General features: G+C 38.5%; 1 protein-coding gene across 4 annotated transcripts; it reads right to left on the reverse strand.

Annotated features, from left to right (window-relative positions):
* Positions 1-619: 619 nt before the first annotated feature.
* On the reverse strand, positions 620-18,464 carry aebp2 (AE binding protein 2). Of its 4 annotated transcripts, none has more exons than XM_023955701.2 (9): positions 17,835-18,464; positions 17,090-17,300; positions 16,004-16,111; positions 15,703-15,889; positions 13,858-13,982; positions 8,723-8,790; positions 3,265-3,378; positions 2,211-2,240; positions 620-1,309 (listed from the first exon to the last, which is right to left on the reverse strand). In XM_023955701.2, the coding sequence occupies exons 1-9, from the start codon at positions 18,344-18,346 to the stop codon at positions 1,303-1,305; spliced, it is 1,362 nt and encodes a 453-aa protein (XP_023811469.1). In that variant the 5' UTR covers positions 18,347-18,464; the 3' UTR covers positions 620-1,302. The 4 variants fall into 4 exon arrangements, with proteins under 4 accessions (XP_023811469.1, XP_023811467.1, XP_023811471.1 ...); XM_023955699.2 differs by having other exon boundaries at positions 620-1,345; XM_023955703.2 differs by lacking the exon at positions 3,265-3,378.
* Between the last annotated feature and the right edge of the window lie 1,845 nt (positions 18,465-20,309).

The following is a 20,309-nucleotide window of genomic DNA, read 5'->3' on the forward strand; positions in this document are numbered from 1 at the left end:
GTGCGTAACGTCCTTTACTTGCATAGTCGTTGGAAAATAAAGCTTAAGACGAGGAAAGTCATAAGGAAAGTTTTTAAATGGCACTGTTTTTAAGACCAATATATCAAAATATAAGACTTTTCAAAATGCTTTTTAAGGCCTTATTTCCTCATAAAAGTACGGTACATGAAAATCAGAATAAACGATACCTACACTTGCTATATAGTAACTCTCTTCATTCAACCTAACCAGTGGTGGAATTAAAAAGCCTTTTAGAAAAATAGCTGTAATGCTTTGCCTGCAGCCTCTGCATAGCTTGCAGAGCCATTAAAGAAAACACACAAAAACAACGCTTGGTGGGGGTTGACTGATCTTCTGTGCTTTCTTCTTGAAACAGCAGAGCAGCACCTGAAAGCCTCATTATATCGCACTCTGGAGCCTTCCATTGTTCCTCCAAGTGTAAAAATGAAGGCGTTTGCTACGTTCAAAAACTGAACTCTCTGTGAACTTTGTGTTTCCTCTCTGCTGGCAGTGACTTTGCCATCTCATCTGCATCACCTCCAAAATGGTTTCTCCGCATAGCTTCTCCCTCCAGGATTTCAGCTTCACTAAAATAAAATTTGCCAATAACTCATTTGGATTTTTGTACGCATTAGAAAAAACAACTTTTAATTTGAAAGTGACAACATGAAATAACAAAAGTCAGCTTTTTTTCAGCGGTGATGAAGATCCTTTACATTTGCAGCTCTTACATAATTCAGTAAACATGGTGAGAGCAGGTGGAAGCATCTGGAAACAGTTTGTAAAATGTTTCTACTGTAAACACATAAACAACAGTGACTACAAATGAACTTACACTACTTTGTTAAACACAAAGTATAAACGGGATACGCAGCTAATGTACAGCATTATTACATCAGTTAGGTTCTAGATACTTTAATAAAACAAGAAGCAGTTTACTTATTATTATAGTGGTTCTACTTAAACCTTCACAAAAAGCCACATAACACCAGTATTTTCTTTTATATAAAAATAAGTTACAAATCTGGATAAATATTCTACACAAAACACTTAAAAAATATGTTATTTGGCAAACACACAAAACAGGTTTAACTGTGGGGGTTTAGGCTCTTAGAACATGTAAACAACTATAAAAAATGATCAAAAAAAAAGGGAACATTCATTGAAGTTTTGAATGAAAAAAGAATGTGATAACGAGAGGGAAATGATAAAAGGGTTTCACTTCTTATATCACCGGTCCATGCATCCCAGTCCTCCATCAACAAGCGTTTTCCTTTAAGCGCCGAGGCCACAGAGGACTTCTTATAGGCTGAGCATAAAGACAGCAGAGAAAGAAGAAGTTGTTCTGGGTTGACATAAGATAGATAAGAGTTAGGTTATCCTTAGAGGACTTCCTCCACAGACATTGTTTCAGAGCTTTGGCTGCACTGGACGGACCACTTATGTCAGAATGGAATAATAAACTCTGAACAAACATCACTTGATGTCAGAGAGAGACAAGGAAATCAGAGACTTTGATTTCAAACGGCTTTCTCCTTGCAGACACCAACAGTCACGTTTACGAGAAACGTTTAAGTTTAAATGCAATAGAAAACTCATAAATCTGGTAAAACAAGATGGTATTTTAAATAGTGAACACAATCAGCCACGTTTAAGATGTTTAGCTGATGAAAAAGTGAACACACATGTAAACAATTTTCTATAAGTATTTCAGTGTAAAGAGATATACTTTAAATGCAGTCAAGAAACAAAGTACTGCACCGTTTGAGAAAAATACTGTAAACAAGGAATGCAGTCAACAATGGAAGTGATGAGCATTTATTTTCATCAATCAACAAAATGCAGTGAATGCACAAATGTTGAGATCAGGTCTCTGTTGCGGCCATATCATCACTTATAGTACTTTTTGTTGTTCTTCACCCTTAAGATAGTTCTTTATGGTTCCTATCAGGCTGAAGATTTAGTTTGGGGCCAGTAAGACACCTCCATGTGTATATGACATGATGCAAAAGTATCTGAATGTTTTTCTCAGCATTGACAACATTATTAATCCAGACCAAAACTCCACTGGGCGACCGCTGTGTCCACCATCCTAAACGTTTGCAGTTTTTTTTGTGCTTCTACAAAAGAGCTTAACCCCTGTTTTAAGATGTGTCTGGAAGAGACCCTGCTGATGCAGCTGTGCTGTATGTTGACAGAGTTCAGCTTACCTGCGCTTCAGCCGTTTTTGAGGAAGAGCTCTGAAAAAGAAGAAGAACATTTATAAGGTTCTCTTTGGTTTAGAAAACATTCATTTCAGTCGACTTCAGTACAATATGAGCCTCAGAAATAATACAAGCCTCAACTTTGTATCCGTTCCTGATAATCCTGTCTACATGCTCAGGGATGTAGTTACTGCCGCAGACACCAACCGCATTTGTTAAGGAATTTCGTGCGCTCGGACAACCTTGACATAAATTGGCTGGGTGCTGATGGTTATATTCAGCTATGAAAGCCGAGTCCAGCATGCCCTGCAGTTCCTGATGTCTCAGGAGAAGTGAGCGCTCCCGTTTCAGGCACATTGTAGCTCATTTTTTGGCTTTAGATGCCAGAAAAGTGAACCTCAGTTTCTCATATCAATGAAATGTCAAAGATTTAACTTCGGGGACACTTTAATGTTTTTAAAGTATTGTGTATATGTTCACATTTCAAGAAAAAAAGGCAATGGTAATGATCCAAACTGCTGAGAGGGATCTCTATATAAATACATGAATGTGACAGCACAGTAAACACAAAATCAGTCTATGGCAAGGCGTGTCCCTTTTTTATTTACGCTGTGCATCCCTACCAACTTACTGCTTAATTTGAAAGAAAATAAAAACCTGTACTTGTTTTTCTAAATCTTTGTTGCAGCATAATAATAATGTAGATGTAATATAGTGTTAAAAAGAGTGTCAGGAAATGTCATTTACAGATTTGTTACCTTTGAAATAGATTTTGTGGAACTGAAATGCTCAGGTAAAACTACTGCTGTAAATCTAGAACTAGTGCCCCCTGCTGGAAGACGTCTGTACCCCTTTAAGGAACATGAGAACAGACAGATGCAGAAAGCGAAAAAGAGCTGTTTAAACCAACGTTAAGGTGTGAACCGTATAAAAGCTTCGACAGCACTTCTGTCACTTTAACACTTGCTAATAAATATAGAATTGTTACACAGAAAACCCTTAAACTAAACGTCTGCTGCTTGTGCCCCTGTGAACAAAGATCCTCTAAGTTAACACTCACCGGTAGATGTTTGGGTCTAATAGCATGGCTGTGTCCTGTGGTAACTGGGATAAGTGGACCACTTTGGTCTTCAGCTGAGATCGCTCCGTTTCATTCACCCACACATCAGGCAGTCTGCACACATGCACAGAGGGTGTGGTCAAAGGTCAAACTCGGATGGAAGAGAAACGATCAGTTTAATCTGCATGCAAATCAAAGTCAAATCATATTTGTATTTAACTTTACTACTTCTCCTGAGGGAACCAGCAGCTGATTGGTCTGTGAGTTTCCTTTAAAATAACAGCAGAGGTTGCTAAAAAGTGTCAGATTGAGTAGGAAGTTTTTTTGTCTTTGGCTTGGATTTAGCTTAATTCTTACATCACAAAAGGTTTCCCCTTACAGCTCATTTGGGTTCAGATTTCCCAGCATGCATGTGGTGTTCTGCAGATCCCAAGCAAAAAAAAATTATTTAAAGCAATAGTTAAAATTAAACAATGCCTAATACTGACCCATACTTAAAAAAATACGATTTTTGCTATTTAAGGGAGTTTGAAGCATTATATATTTATAACAAATAAGTGAGGAGGCGCACTGTGCATCTCAGCTACACTTTACAGTACCCAAAGCAACGTGATCCCTTTTGTGAAAGGTAGGATTATGCAAGCCCTGCTGTAGCAATTCAAGGTGCAGAAGAAAAAGAAACAAAAGAGCTTAACAACTTCACCGCCTTCCCTCCTTCCTCCGGCCCCCCCTCCATGTCTGCACCCCCAGCATTCCCCCGTCACGACGTGCGTCATTGCAGGAGCCCCCAGAGATGTGCACACATACGCATGCACATATCGTGCTGCAGAAAATCAAGCAGGCAGTTGCACAGCCCAAAAAGAAAAAAAACTCAGTCGTAAGCTTGGTCAAGCCATTTAGGGAGTCGTGTGCAGGTAATGCTTCAGGTTTAGCTCCGCAGAAGTCAGAGGTGCAAAGCAAGAATAGAGAAAGGCCACATAAAGGAAGATAAAAGACAGATGGCAAAGGAAAAAATGACCTCTGTTGAGGCCAAAAAAAGGCAAATATGCGTCATAATATGATATGGCAAAACAAAGGAACCTTGAAGTGACAGTGAGGCAAAATTTAATCTGCTGTTGTCACAAAAATAATGTCTATAAAATTAGCTTTTGTCTGGAAATTGGAAAGCAAAGAATTTTACTGGTGTGAAAAACCTTAAATAACTTGTTTAAGAAAACATGCTTACCAAAAAAAATGTAGCTAAATATATTGGGGAAGTAAAAAGACCAGTTAAAAGCAGTAACATTATTTTGAATATTTAAGTTAAATATTTCACTTAGATCTATTCCTTTGTTCCTCTGTAGTGCGTTTACCCTGTGCTGCTCAAAACAGAAGTCAGAAAAGCAAAGGAGGCAAAAACACGAGAAGAAAAGCCCCCTTTGAGAGCAGCTCCATAGCAGAGGGGAGCCTCCACTCCAGAGCAAACCTCAGGTGACAGTGGGTGACCTGCAGAGTGTTACACATGACATGGATTTGTGTGCAGCCTTTCATGCATGTTCCACCTCAGAGTCGCCATAAACATGTCACAAATGCCGCGTTGTGGTATGAGAAACAAGGGAGGCCTGCGCTGGAGCTGGGGAGTCGCTCAGCTTCTCACACACAAAAGAGTTGGAAACACTGCACATGCAAAGCTGAAGGGCCAAGATTTATCATCGGTCAAAAGCAAAGAAAAATGGATCCGTCATTTTATTTTCCACAGGAAACTGTTGTTTAGAAACCAGAGATGTCTAATGTAAAGGAACCTTTGCTGGAAGAGCTACTGGGGGTGCCCGGCTCCCTGAGGCCGGGTTTTTCACCCTGAATTGATGACTGGCTCCGAGCCGCGCTGTTGACAACCCTAACATGTTCATCATAAAGCAGCACCGTGTAGATCACATTTCTGAAGTGTTAGAAGGCTGAAGGAGGGGGGAGTTCAATGCTCTGATCAAAACAGAAAAAATAAACCTCCCTCACAACTGAACTACGCTTCAAAACTTCAAACAGTTGACCATAACTTCAACTGCACTAAAATACGGGCGAAAACAGCATCAACCAACCCTAGTAAATGTTTATGGTGCAAAAAGAAAACAGGCCCCCACCCCATTTATCGGCTGAAAAACATCTAAGATGGAGAGAAATAGGTCTCAAAACAGTTGCATGTGTGTAAGTATAATATACAGCTAACTTTCCACGTGTTCAGTGCCTTTACTATAAAAATTATCACACAGTTCACCTTTTTATTCAACTTTCAATGTCACACCTCGTACTGTTAAACTATTAAAATTTTGTACAGTTTCAATTTTTTTGTATTTTTGATTGCCTTCATTTTTCCAATAATATACAATAATATACAATCCTGATACATTAAAGTCCTTCCCAGTGGTCTTTAATTATATTTATGCCGTTTTTAGGCAAAATTTAAAAACCTTGAGTGGATTCTGCAGAGTGGCTATAGTTCAGCATCAGAAATTCCTGAGTTGTGGGCTGAACTGTTGGTGCAGAAAAACCCACCCCCTTCCCCTACCCACAGCATAGCAGAGCAGGGAGCTTGTGGCCCCGCCCATCGTATTTTCTACATCACAAATAAGCTCTTTTCCAAATGCATTTGTGTCTGCTGCTGATTCGCAACCATTTGAACAGAGAAATATTCTTAAATGCAATTTTGAGCTAAATTTTCTGTAAGTACATGTCTTCTATCATCAGAAAAACGCCACAAGACCATATTAAAAACTCCAAAAATACAATTTTATTTAAAAAGATTTCTTGCATTTTTGTACGACAATTAATTGTATTTTTTTTATTATTTTTTTTTATTTTTTTTTACAATTGTGATCTTTTATCTTACAGTATCAATGAAAGTTTCATATTTGTTCAGTTTAAGTCACAATGTGAAAAAAATATCCATAATCACATACAACTGGTTTGGGGTAAGAAACCAAAAAGAATTTCAGTTGAAATTTTAAAATGAAAAATGGAATGCAGTCATGATCTCTTGATTCAAAATGGAATCGGTTCAGTATTTTGGCTCTACTTCTAACTGGGTCCAAATCCCGGCATATCAGCTGAGCCGCGGCGGCAGGGCCAGAGGAGGACGATCGCTCACTCGCAGCCCCTTCTTTGGAGGAAATGTTTCCTTCTAAGACATACACTGATACAGTAGGGGGCAGCGTTCACTCCTATTGGCCTCATGTTCCTCACACTCAGAATCCCTTTATCGTTTGAAGGGGTTTGCCATGACAAACCTCTGCATTCAATTTGATTATAAGGATTCTTTTTATAACTGATAACTTCAGATACAGAGCTTTAAATCTGCTGTGATAAAATCTTGGTCAATCTTGTGACCAATAATGTTGATAAATCCTGAAAACAACAACAATAATTAACCCTAAGACCCCTTTGCAGTGGAATAAAGGGTCTGTCTTATCAAAACCAACATTCAATGCTGTGGGTTAGTTGCCATTCTACAACAATCTGCAGCATGCAGGAGAATCTGCCACAGATTAGCTAGCATTTTGGCTCTGCCCGTTTCCCAGCCCTTCCACTGCTCCTCAATGAGTGCAGGTGAATCGTGTTCCGAATGGCTCATGTTTATCAGTTACCCATTTACCTAAATGGCGTTAATGAGTGGCCGTCAGACTGCTAGTGGGCTCCTCCTTCAGCATTAACAGACATGGCTTCCCACATTTGCACAGCTAATCATTGACTTGGTGGCTGAAAAACACCAAGTAAATCTCCCACAAACAGCGCAGCACTGAATATTGACAACACTGACAAAGGTTGCAACACTTAATGGCTAACCAAATGAGCATTACTTAAGTGCCAGATAAGATTCTACAGAGGTTGTGATGGAACAGTAGTTTTCCTGATGCCTTTTCTTTACCGTGATCAAAAAGGTCATGAGGTCAAGGTGGGCTGGACAACTGGACCCAAAGAAAAAACCTTTAACCTTTTTTGTTGCCATAAACAGCTGGTGACTGTGGCCGCGCCCACGTGGTGTTTGTGCAACATTTAAAGCATCAACAGCAGAAGTCTGTATGTTAGGAACATTCCACGCTGAAGAAACGCCATTTTTTGTTCAGTTTTTTCTTTTTTTTTTGGGTTTATGCCCACAACCACTCCCAAATCTTTTGTCTTTTTGCGTCTCTTCACTCTTTCTGCCACCTTTTCATTTCCGTGAACTCCTTGTGCCTTCTTTCTTTTCTCTTTCATTATTTCTTTTCCGTCCTTCTGATCATCTTCAGAAGCTGAAACTCTTTAATGGGGGAGTAGAGAGTATGTTGGAAGCTCGTCTGGAGAAGGAAACCTGCTGAGCATCACAGTGTCCTGTCAAACTCACTTTATGGGAACACAGAAACTGAGCTGGTTGCTTTTGAAACCACCAGCTTTACTTATTCCAATGTTCACTCCGGGGGGCTGAATCCAAGGGAAGTATGTAGGTATAAAGAGCAGATATGGACAGGAAGGAAGCTTGTCCAGAGATCATTTTATAAAACTACAAAGTTAGGAAAGCGACAAAAAAGGGGGGGAAAGAAAATATTTGCTCAAAATGAGCAGATCCTGATACCTCAAATTCTTCTCCAGTTTAAAAACACATGGAATGACACTTCCAATGTTTATTCACACAATGCCAAGAAGGAGTCAAGGCAGGACTAGACCCTGAAAAACATTACAAACAGTTAGCTAATGCACTCCGCTCCCTTTGAAGAAGATGAGTGCCTTCAAACAAAAAGTTATTACGATATAGACTACGGGGGTCTGAGATCTCAACCATTAAGAACAACATCTAGTAGATCATCCAAGTGAGAAATATTTAGACAGACAGAACCAAATAATGGACAAAGAACATGGATCATCCAACGTTTCTTTTTTCTGCAAAAGAACAAAGCTGACCATTTGGGAGATTTTTTCTGTACTTGAAAATCTAACACAAAGAAAAAGTGCTAAAAGGTTGGCGAGTGAGAGCATGTTGAAACAATAGATATGCTTGCATAGAGTAGCTCAAACGGAGGTAAAGGAGGTGTGTTCATGTTTGGACAACACCAATCACCACCACACAAGTCAAGATACCAAGGGTTGGTTATTTCCACCTCCTGCCATCATATCAGTCAACAAAGCAGAGCACCTTTATGCTAAATGATGTTTTGTTTTTAGTGATTTATTTCATTTTTTGCAGTACAACAAAACAGTTTGCATAATATTCTATCATATTTGCTGGTTAAAACTTCCATTCTGACCTGTTCTGAGTTCACGACCTGAACTTGACCTTTCCAAAACAGGGAAGCAAATCCAACATACAAGGTAGCGATTCACGAGGACCAGGACCGACAAATACTGGTAAAGTCTGACATGTTTTTGTTGGAGCTTCCTAACTGACGTGTTTAGGATATTTTTAAGTCCAATTTTAACAATACATTAAAGGTTTGCCAACTGAAGTACTCACATGTCCTCAGGCGTCCAGTGTAGCAGTACCTTGACCTTGCCGGATCCCTCTTTTCGTCTAGCCAACACCTAGAAGGATAAATGCAGACTTATACCCATGAAAATTTTACTCTGCGCTTGAAAAATCTTACACAGATATGCAGATGTGTTTTTTTAAAGTACTTGGTAAATGACACACTGCTTTTCCAAGGCACAAAGTGCTTTGTTTTCACACTCCCATTCAACCGTGCACACACACTGATGACCTATAACCTCCAGGAGTGATGTTGGGTTCAGTGTCTTGCCTAAAGACACTTTGATAAATGGGCGGACAAGGCCAGAACCAAACCAGCAATCCTCCAATCAAACATCGACCGCTCTACCTCTGCACCAAATAATTCAAATTGTGTTCTAAGATGATTGTGAAGATTTATGAGTTGTAATTTATGCAAACTTCACATAATTCATTAGCTTACACCCAAACTAATTTATTTAACCTTTACTGATATGTACAAATATGCAAACTATATGTAATTTGTCATCAATACCCTGAATATTTCTTTCCTCAATCCAGTAGACATCTAAGAGTTTATTTTCAGTTTGTATGTAAAATATGTTCATATATTATTCCGATAACTTCTGACATTGTGATAAAAGCAGTGGTCTCTTTTAAAGCATTGACTCACCTCTCAAACCAAAAACCCTTTTCCATACTTTAAGGCTCTACTCCTGGTGAAGATACAGTTGAGACAAAGCCAGACTTCCTGAATGGCTGCTCCTTTTTATGTGTATTATTTAATCTATCAAGCTGTGTTGGTTTATAGTAGAAGTGGTCTGGAATTCACAAATACTGTCAAAGGGCGAAAGAGAGCCTAGAAAAATAACCAGGGCTGCCAAAAATAGCTGCAGATAGAAACTTTTGCGTCAATTGTCCCTTTCCTTTTTTTCCAGAGTGTCTGTTTTTAGGATAGTAAATGAGCTCACATGTGAAGAACTTCTCTTACGCACTTCAGTATCTTAACATATTTTTGTGACTCCGGGGACGGACCGCAGCGACAACTGAAATTACTTTGTGCTCACCAGAGAGAAAGAACTTTATTGAAGTTTTTTTTTAAATAAAATCCCAACAGGATAAGGGAAAATACCTTTGCAGAGAGCTTAAGGGTCCAACTTTTCCCCCCAGACTTTATCAGGTGATTTTTTTTTTAATGAGAACATCAGAATTAAGGTCGTCTTTTAACAACTGGATTATATATATAATAGGGTTATATAATTATATATAATAGGGTTAGATGAGTGGCTTTTTAAACAAATGTTGTTAAAATTGGCAGCCAAAAAACAAGCTGTTGCTCTAAAATTTGAGACAATGCATTCACATGATAGAACACACTGACAGGAGAGTTAAAGGGTGACAAATTAAGTTATGCTGTCTATAAGGTGATTATGAGGACTACAAGATATTCTACAATAAACACTACAAGAAATTTAAGATTTTATTACAGTTTTGCTATCATCACTTTGCCTGGGTTAAAAAAAAAAGAAAAACATCCAGAAAACTGTTAATTGATATTGAGCCTTCACTTTGAATGAAAAAATGTTTTTATTTAGTTTTAAATGTAAGAAATGTAAATTCTGTTGAAGCTTTATTTAGTTCAGTTTATCACTAGTTAGATTTAAACTGTAATCATTACCAAACAAATGTGCTTCTGAACAGAAACTTGACGAATTAAATCTGTGTCTTTTCAAAACAAGAATCAAAGGTAAACTTTCGAGTCAAAATGGAATCAACTGAGTTTTTTGGCAGTGAAACCCAGAACTTAACATTATTTTGTAAAAACTTGTTTAGTGGAATATATTCTTGTTTTTTAAAGTTGCTAAACAACAATTCATTTGTGAACTAATATTTGTTCTCTGTTTTAACGATTATTTTACATTTCTCCACTCAAGATTAATGAAACTTTTTCCACCTCGGAACAAAAACCTCTTGCAAATGTCAACTTGAAGTGCTCTCACAGATTTCCTTTGACATTTTCAACATTTAGTCTCAACTTCAGCTACTAAGATTTTTATTTTTACCTGCAAATTCTCTGCTTTGTGTGTTTATGTTTGTCCTTTATGCAGAGACAATTACAGGGTACGGGATTAAAAAGTAAACTGCGTGTGCATGCTGCCCTGCCAGAAAAAGTCTGTACACCAACTAGTTGCTTGACTGCCCTTTTAATTAAAAATGCATAGCCCTTGTTTAGTGCCCTCAGGCTCCATAAAGCACTGGTTAAAAAGCACTAACTAAGGCTGAACTGGATATGACGGTCTTTAAAATCTGAAAAGATGCTAATAAACAAAAGACTGACTACTGTAAAAATAAAAAGATGAATGAGCCAAAAGGTTTGGAGATAGCATTAGATGCTTCATTCTTCCTAAACCCAAAGGAGGGAAGTAAAATAAAAGGAGGCTGTGGGAGTACAAGGGGAGTTAACAGTGGATATTAGTGTGGCTCCAGAACAAGGCAGTGAAAAATGCAGGATCAGAGCCAAGGCAGAGGGAGGCCTGCTAAAACTGGGTGCCTGTCTAGAGTCAGGGGGTCGAGCTTTGGATGACGCAGATCGGCACAAAAACAAAAATATCCCATCATAAACATGACTAAGTCGCTCTGATGGATCAGACTGGCCAAACTACACAGAACCCTCACGACTTTGCTCCATCACCCCCGGCCTCAGGGAGTGGGGTCCTCTGGGACAGGGGGTCTGGCGCAGCCCTCCAGCCCCGTCACCACAACCCTCCAGAGGTTGAAGAGAAACAGAACGGATGCCCAACTGGTCAGATTTCTTTCCGATTCCATGACCACAACCCTCGCTTAACCCGCTTTCCCTTTTTGCTCTCTATTTATAACTCCCCGAACAGAGTTCTTTTCCTTTATAATTTTCTCCCAGAAAAGCAGTTACCTCTCTTGACCTTTAGCTAAGTTATCTTTGCTCTTGTTGCTACAAACGACTGCTGTTGCTAAGTAGCTGAGTGTTGTACCAACAGGGTAGTGATGAGATGAATGGGACAGCAGAAGTTTTTCTTTTTCTTTTTAAACAGTGGCAAAAATAAAACTGATGCAAACACTAGTTTATTTTTAACATAAGCCAAAGCACTGGCAATTAGTATTAATTGGGCATTTATCCATTTAAATAAATAAGTCTAGAAGTGTCTTGTGCATTTTTAATTTGTAACATTGATCAGAAATACAAGTCTATTTTCATTCAATCTTTAGTAATAATTTGAAGAATTTCCTTCATCAAATGAGCAAACCTGCACTAGAATGCATTTACATACAGAGATGACAAAAGTCTCAGCAGAAAGTGAGAAACTGGAAACCCAACAGCACATTTATCTTCAAGACAGTCACTGGGAACAGAATGATCAGCATTAACTGAGAAATATGGCTTTTTACTATGTAAAAGAAGCATGTGGACAAGTTGAGAGTGTGACCATAGAAGATGGTCGTATCATTTTTTTTATTGAACTATCATTTTATGCTAGAGTTTAAAAGAGGGAACAGAGTGCTCTCTAGTGGCTCTAAATATGAATAGCAGTCCCTTTACAAAAAGGGGGAAAAAAAGATCATGTAGGCCTTTAACATCCAAATATCTCCACGGTTAACCTTCATCTATAATGACTATTATTTCACTATTGAGACTCTCTTAGCCCAGACCGGTGAGAATCCCTCAGAAAAGTTCATATGCATAGTGAATGTGCAGGAGCTCCGGCACTTTACAAATCATTATTCATGATGCTGCACAGTCTCAAAAAGGAACACGAATGTGAAATAAGATCCAATTGTTTTTCTAGTGATTCAGAAGAAGAGAAACCAGTATGAAGCCTTGAGGCATTTCTAAAGGTTCAGCAAAAGGGCAGAGAGACAGGAAGGAGGGAAAGTGAGACCGAAAACCGATGTGCTATGAGGAGAGTTTTCTAACAGGGCTGGGCGATACAATGAAGCATGCAAAGAGAGCACCCCCCTTCTACACAGAAAACTGTGCACGTAAATGCAAAGGACCAAAATATGGAATGAGCATGCAAGACAGAACGATTTAAAAAAATCTTTAGGGAAGTATGCTCTGACTATGTAACCCTTGTGCTATCCTAGGCACTTTAACATTGGGAGTTGGGTCATCTAGACCCACTAGACAGTGCTCTGAACCTTTTTTCTTCAATGATTTGGGAACCTCACTGGTGTCCATGGATTACATGAAATCTGTCCACCTTTATCCATCTTTGTCATGGTAGGGAGGACACGTCAGGGTGGGGTTATCTAAGATAGCACAAGGGTTAAGGTGGACCACAGTTATGGTTTTCTAGCTTTATATGAAAGCTTCTTTCTGTGTTGTGTTGTATAACAGCTTTATGAAAGAATTGGATTTGAGATATTAAATTCACTTAATGGAAAGACGTCAATTTCGAAAAAACGATCAAATACGTTTTACTCTTGGAGGAGGTGGATTTTGAGTCATATCGAAATGGACATATTGAGCAAAACTGCAATGGAAACACTTTATTTATAAACTTGTCTTGTCCAACAGCTGAGCAAACATAAGAGCTGAAGCCCTCGTGTTGGACAATTTTACTATTGCAATGGGGGGTTGTGAATCTTCTGAGAGCCAAGGTGTATATTTATATAAACCCCTTTTATTCTTTATATATTAATTAAATCTTATGTTTTTCTTTTTTGTACAGAGGAAAGTGAGAGGAGAAGAGTGTAGAGAAAAAAGGGGGGGGGGGGTGAAATAGAATAAAAGTGTGTGTGTGTGTGCGGGGGGGGGGGGGGGGGGGGGAATACATGTGCCAAGCTTCTAATTTGAGTAGGTTACGATTTTAAGCTTCAAAACATTTATGCTAGATCTGCTAGAAAGACAAATGTTGCATCCAAAATGAAATACTGACATTAAGATAAGCTTTTGTAATTGTGACCATGGGTCATACGTCCATTCTGATGCCCCACTGCCTGGCTGCCTCTCCATCCCACAGCGGCTGTCTGCCAGGTCACTTATCGCCAAAACGAGAAAATACTTAAAATAATTTTAAAATCGTTTTCTGCTCCCCCCGTTCGGTTTAAAATGATAACAATGGAAACAGTCTGGACCAAGGGTTAATACATAATGGTAAAACACATACCGTGCTGTGAAAGACGACGCTGTGGCCATTACCACCACTTTCAATGTGGGTGGAGAGGTTGAGACAGATGGCCCTGTGGCGAATAGCGTCCATGGTTTGGACATCAAAGAAGTCATGCGGCCTCGCTGTTGAGACAAACAGACAGGAACCAAAAGTTTAAAAATAAACATTAGGGATTCCAGGATTTATCAGCAATCAACAACTAATAGTAAAATTCACAGACCCACACTGCTGTAGCCGACACCAAAAAGTTGAACACACTAGCATTCCTTTGTGCAAAAGTGACAACACCAAACATTCAACATTTTCTCTCTATACACTGACCACTTCACATGAATGTATTCTGAACAGTAACTTTTTTATGAAACATTTTAAACAGAGCCATCAGATGATCCCTTTATGACTGAATGAACTTGAAGAATTAGATTAACAAGCAAAGCATTCCGACTATTGTGGTTCTCCACATTTGTCTATAAGACCAGCATCAGCCCCTTTTCTTTTGGATGCAGTTTTTTGTTCTTTGTCAGATTTATTTAGGCATTTATTCTAGGAGATCCTGGCTGCTTCGGTCACACACCGTTTTTCTTAAACAGATATGTGATGTCAAAAGGGAAAACTCAAACATAAATTAATCAAAATATCACTAGAACTTCTTATTCTGCAACTATAGAAATAATCAAATGTTTGAATTGTAATGAAAACTCACATTCAAAACATTCGTTTTAATTTCTTGCCAATGTTTTAGTTGAAATATCTGCTGTCAAGTTTTCATTAACAGTCAGAAATACATTTCAACTCATCAGTGAGAACAGGAGCATTAAGGGAGCAAAACGTATGTTTGTGTTCATTTTTCTGACCCAACTTTTTGTTCTCCGGAAGACTGACATGTTTTCCAGTTACTAATTTGTGGTGCACCCTTAAAGGGTACAGCACAAACTTTTTGAGGTTTTAAGTGTAATTTAATGTTAATTCCTCACAAAAAACAACCCAGTATTTTAAACCATTCATTCATCTCTGAGCATTCCTTTAAAACCCTGCACTCTGAGCACCAGCCCCTCCTAAGCCCTGAAAACGTCTGGGTCTTCACATTGTGACTTCACAAAATAAAGAACAGCCCCTTCCAGGAAAAGACTCTGTGATGCCAGCACCACCCCCAGGCTAGGTCTGTACACAAAAACAAAACAAAAAACAAATTTGCCAATTTATCTTTATCGCGATATCAAATTGTACCATACGTATTTGTAAAAGACAGCAAAAACTGCGATAAATGGTAACCTTAAATGTGCTAAAACAATCTTCTGGGAGCTTGAAGTATTTAGTGAATCAAATACATCCTTTTAACCAATCGGATGGAGCCCATTTACGTTGGATGCTCGGCTCCTATGTAGGCTGGAGTCATTGGGAGTGTAATTTAAGTTATGTTGACTCTTATTTAAACTGTTGCAGTGAAATGGATCTGATGTATTTGGTTGTTTTGCCATTTGTTCATGTATTGCATATTATATCGTCATTGCAATATTGATCACTAATATCGCACAACGTGAGTTTTCCTCATATTTTACAGCCCTACCCCAGGCTATCACAAACACCAACTTTCTCAGCGGAGTGATCACCAAAAGGCTTTTACTTTATACGCACATCCATCCTTGCAAAATTTTGGATGTCGTTTGTTTTTGTGGGAGCATCGGAGACACGGAAGGTAGGGCAACACCCTCATGGACTAAAAGTCTCAGAGATATGGTTTACTCTGAAAGGCTGAAGAAAAGCATGATATAGGCCCTTTCAGCAGTGCAGTGGCTCACAAATCAAACACTGAGGAACTCTGTGTACCCATTGGATACATACGTAATGTGCACCTGCGCTTGTTCTTGAGCTTCTTTCTCTTATTCAACCCAGCTTTGGAGGGAGACTCCTCCTTAAGTTTGGCCTGGCTGGACATTTTAGAGGAGCTTTGTTGGCTGAAGTGGCTAGGAACATGGCGAGCCAGCCCTCCCTGGGAAGCAAAGCTGGCGTTGCAGCCCCCAACAACACACTACAACACAGACAACGGGAAAAAATGTTTAATAGGGCCTATGAAGACCCTAGACTTCTATCCAGGAAGTTAAAAACAGAGCGGGAGCAAATGCAGAGTACGTCTGCGTTTTACCTTGAAGGGTTTGTCTCCACTGTGGGTCAGCATGTGTCTTTGGAGCCAGCTCTGACTAGTTGACGGTGTGTTGTAGACTTTACAGCCTTTCCACAGACACACAAACACCTGTGGAACACAAACCAGTTAACTTTACAAAAAAAAACAATTTAATCGCCAAAACAGAAAAGACAGAAAAAAAACATCTGTAATAAAAACTACTGATTACAAAGTCACGCAACATTTAAAGGTAAATACAGAATTAGCAAAAAAATGAGTTGATAAAAAAGGACATACTTTGTGGCAGATTTTATACAAAAAAATTAAAAAAAAAAAAGATTCAGTCCCTATATATTATATTGTAGTTAACTTAATTGACAGTTTTACCTTTCAAGCTAATTGACTTGATATAAAAATATTTTAAAGACATGTTCTTGCTTTTTAAAGACATTACACATCACTTGACATTTGTGCAAAATGAAAAGAATTGAAGTACAATAAACAAAATGCTTTCTTCCATTTTTAAAGACCCACTCTGATGGAAATTGTGTTTTTAACATGTTCGTGTGTTTTTCTTCTGATGATGAAGGACACGTATAGGGAAAATTGAGCCCAAATTTACATTTCAGAGTATTTCTTTGTTCAGAATTGAAAAAAAGTAGTTGGAAAAAATATATATTTATAACTTAGAAAATACAATAAGTGGTCAACAAGCTCACTGCGTCGTGGACGAACAGATCCATGTACATCTTTACTTTCCTCATCTGAGCTGGTATCTGGCTCAGAACTGTAACTATCCGGCTTGATAACTACTTTTTTCTTTTCTTTTCTAAACTCGGCATAATCATGATTAAAAGACCTCTTGGAACACTTTGAAAAAGATGATCGGAGATAGATTAAGAAAAGGTTTGAGTCTCATAATGACTTTTTTTCTCTTTGATGCACCTATAAAAAGAGAAGACTTCAACAAAACGTTTCACTGTCATACAGTAACTGATCAATAGCGATACGCCACAGCTAAATGGGACTTTTGCTTTTCTAGGAAATCTGCCAAAAAGAATCAAAGGATCAACATAAAGCTTGTCCACAAATTTGAAATGCACCGACCCCTCCTCTCTGCCCGTCCACATGAATGCCCCTGATGTGCTCAGCCAGATCGGGGCTGGAGTTGAAGCACTGTGGACAGAGGTCCCAACAACAGGTGTACGCCATCGTCTTGTTCCCTGAAGATCTGGCACTGCCCTGTCCGTTCATCATCGCTGGGGTGGAGCGTCCACTCGAGGCCGTGCTCTCCATCTCCATCAGGGTGCTGCTGATACTGTTAGACAGCAGAGCGGGGCGTGGGGCGTGCGTGACGGACACCACAAAAGTGCTGTTACTACGCAAGCACTCATCAGGCCTCGAAGAAGAACAGGTGCAGAAGATATTGCTTGGCATATTGCACAGCCGCCATGCATAAAATTCAACTGATTTTCCACGCATGCACTTCCAGTGACGCCATATGAATATTAATTATTATGCTGCTAGCACGTCCAATGCTCATTCCCACCATGTTCACCCCCCCCCCCCCATCTAATTTAGCTCCACGGTTATTTCAGATAAAAGCGCATAGCTTTGTTTGTGAATTAGCTTAACAGCAACTTTGGCTAGCCAAAGGGAAAAGCTAGCAGGTAACAAACCGCGCGAGACACTATAGGCATAGCAGCCGCTAACTTATAAGAGTTCGACCAAGTGCTAATAGCTGGGATACACACAGCAGCAGCAGCAGCGCACTTGCCCCGCTGCACTCCACAAACACAAACAATTCAGCCACAGTAATAATACCAGAATCACCGCACGTCCACTGACCTACCTGTCTTCTGAGTCCATGCGGCTCAACGGCTCACCATCAGAGGAGGACATCTCCTCACTCGGCCGCCGCTTGTCGCCCAATTCCCCGCCTCCATTGCTGGGTTTCTCACCATCTTCACAGACAGTTATGCTCTTCTCGCAGTCCATGCCCGAACTCCGGCTGTCCTCCTCGGGTTCCACCTTAGTATCTTTCATTGTGTTTTCGTTGTTGCCATGATCCTCTGTGCGATTCTGTGTCTCAGAGTCTTCGGTAGTTGCAGTTGTCTCCTTGGTCGCTGCTGAGGCGGCGTCGTCGGCTGCCGCCTCCCCCGCGGCCTTGTTTGCAGCTTCCACGGGTTTGTCCTCGCCGGACTCTGCGGCCACCTCTTCCATCTTTGGCTCTGAGCTGCTGTTATGTTGCCCCGTTTCCGGCTCAGTAAGGCCGTTTTCTTTCTTTTCGCCGCTCTCCCCGTCGGACGGTACATCGTTTGAAGTGGTCTCCACGGCTTCTTCTCCAAAAGTCACAGCAGACATGGCAACCGCAGAAGGTAACGGAGGGCCGTTTTCGTCTTAAAATTTTGGTCAAATGCTTTACTGCTGCAGAAGTGAGCCTAATCACAATGTCTGCTCTCTGATTGGCTGAACGCAGCGCGAGACACGAATCGGTGACGTCACGTTTAAAAAGTACGGTCAAGACGCTCCAACAACAAAAGCCTTTTTTATGTTTACTTAAGTGAATGTTCTTAAATGTTCACTTTTTAAATAAATATTACCGGTAAAATGTTTCGTTTATTATTAATGCACTAAAATGTTTTCAAGGTTCATATTTTAAATATATATATATATTTACGCATAACTTTCTTCATATTCTCTTTTTATTTATTGCATATATTTTTAAATAATAGTATTATATTGTGTACATTTTATTGATTATTTTTTTATATTGGTATTATTAAACTATTTATTTATTGTATTTTATTATTAAGGAAAATCCCTCAAATTAATTGAAAAGTTTAACTGTAAATAATTTAGTCATTACTATGGAATTATACAGCTAAAGTTATATACCTTAGGAGGTTTTGCTAACTTTTAAAAATATATACACACACACACAGAAATATATATATATATATATATATATATATATATATATATATATATATATATATATATATATATATATATAACTCAGTGGGAAAAATCAAAGGCGTATCACCTTTCTGCCTTCTTATTGGTCCATCGAAACTTAAACGCGATTCCAATTGGTCGTTTTCTGTGATTGGCAGTATTTTCAACCAGTCAGGAAGTCGTAATTATTTACAACGAAACACCGATGAGTCTTACACATAAATAAAACAAATGTAAAGAAAATTGAGATCTTCAATCAAAGAAGCAAACAGTTCTAAGACTACTGCGTTCTTAATAGGTAGTACTTTAATGGGTATATTTTTACTAACTTATTCAAGACCTGCACTCTCAATCATGGCATTCTACTTGACAATTGGAAGCATACGGTATTAGAATTTGCTCCAAGTTTGGTCAAAAGTTATTTAACTGACAGAAAACAATTTGACAACACTGAATAATTTAAATCAGATGCTAAGGACATGTGTTGTCTCAAAAGAATTAGTTCTTGGCCCACTGACATTCAATGTTTAAACAAGTGGTTTAAATATGGTTAAATCTCAGAATTTGTTGATGATACAAATATATTTTATTCAACATACAATTACAAAGAAGAGTGAAATAAAAAAAACGTGGATGGATCACAAAAAATTATCTTTGAAAACAGACAAAATAAATCAAATGTTTTTTGTTATAGTGCTAATGCAAAGTTGCTAATTAAAATGTCATAATTATGAACGTAATAGAAATCGAATTCTTAGGTCTAATTGACATTTTTTTATTGATTTTCTTCACTTGATCAGCAATGTGCTGCAATGATTATTGAATTGATGTGATAATGTACTCTGACGATAATCAATGGGTAATAAATATCTGTTACATGGAGTGTGATGTAAGAATGTTTCCTTAGGATAATCAATAAGCACTCTGTTTTGTTATTTGATAATTTGCAATTTATCTGATAAGAACCCGATTATGGCAACTACACAAAAAACATCTATGAAGGAATAACGAATAGTGGCTGTATTTTTGCTTCTTCCCACTCCCTTTTAAGCATACAATCAAACTCCATGTAACTTTAATTGGTAATCATGTATTTAATGAGTCTAATGTCAAATGTGTGTGTTCTGTATGCATTACTTCAACAAAAAAAAGTCTACGATTATGAGCGATTACACTGTCAAGAAGATTGCATCATATAACTTCATTCACTTCTTTTTATTAGAATTAATGTATTGATATCTGAAATGGGTTTAATTTATTTTGTAATTTTATAATGCAGTATTATTATTTTTTAATGTTTCAAATAAAGCAATAAATAAAATATTTTACTCAAAATGTAAAAATCTACCCTTAACTGGGTTGGAATGCT

This window comes from Oryzias latipes, chromosome 6 (genome assembly GCF_053564925.1).
Source record: "Oryzias latipes strain Hd-rR chromosome 6, Olatipes_Hd-rR_3.1".
In the NCBI taxonomy this organism is placed as follows: Eukaryota; Metazoa; Chordata; class Actinopteri; order Beloniformes; family Adrianichthyidae; genus Oryzias; species Oryzias latipes.

Coding starts and splice junctions, on each gene's coding strand:
- aebp2 (XM_023955699.2), bottom strand. CDS start 18,346: ATGTCTGCTGTGACTTTTGGAGAAGAAGCCGTGGAGACCACTTCAAAC. Junction 2,241..3,264: donor TTAGACCCAAACATCTACCG/GTGAGTGTTAAC, acceptor CTTCTTTTTCAG/AGCTCTTCCTCAAAAACGGC. Junction 1,346..2,210: donor CAAAAACGGCTGAAGCGCAG/GTAAGCTGAACT, acceptor ATGTCAACCCAG/AACAACTTCTTCTTTCTCTG.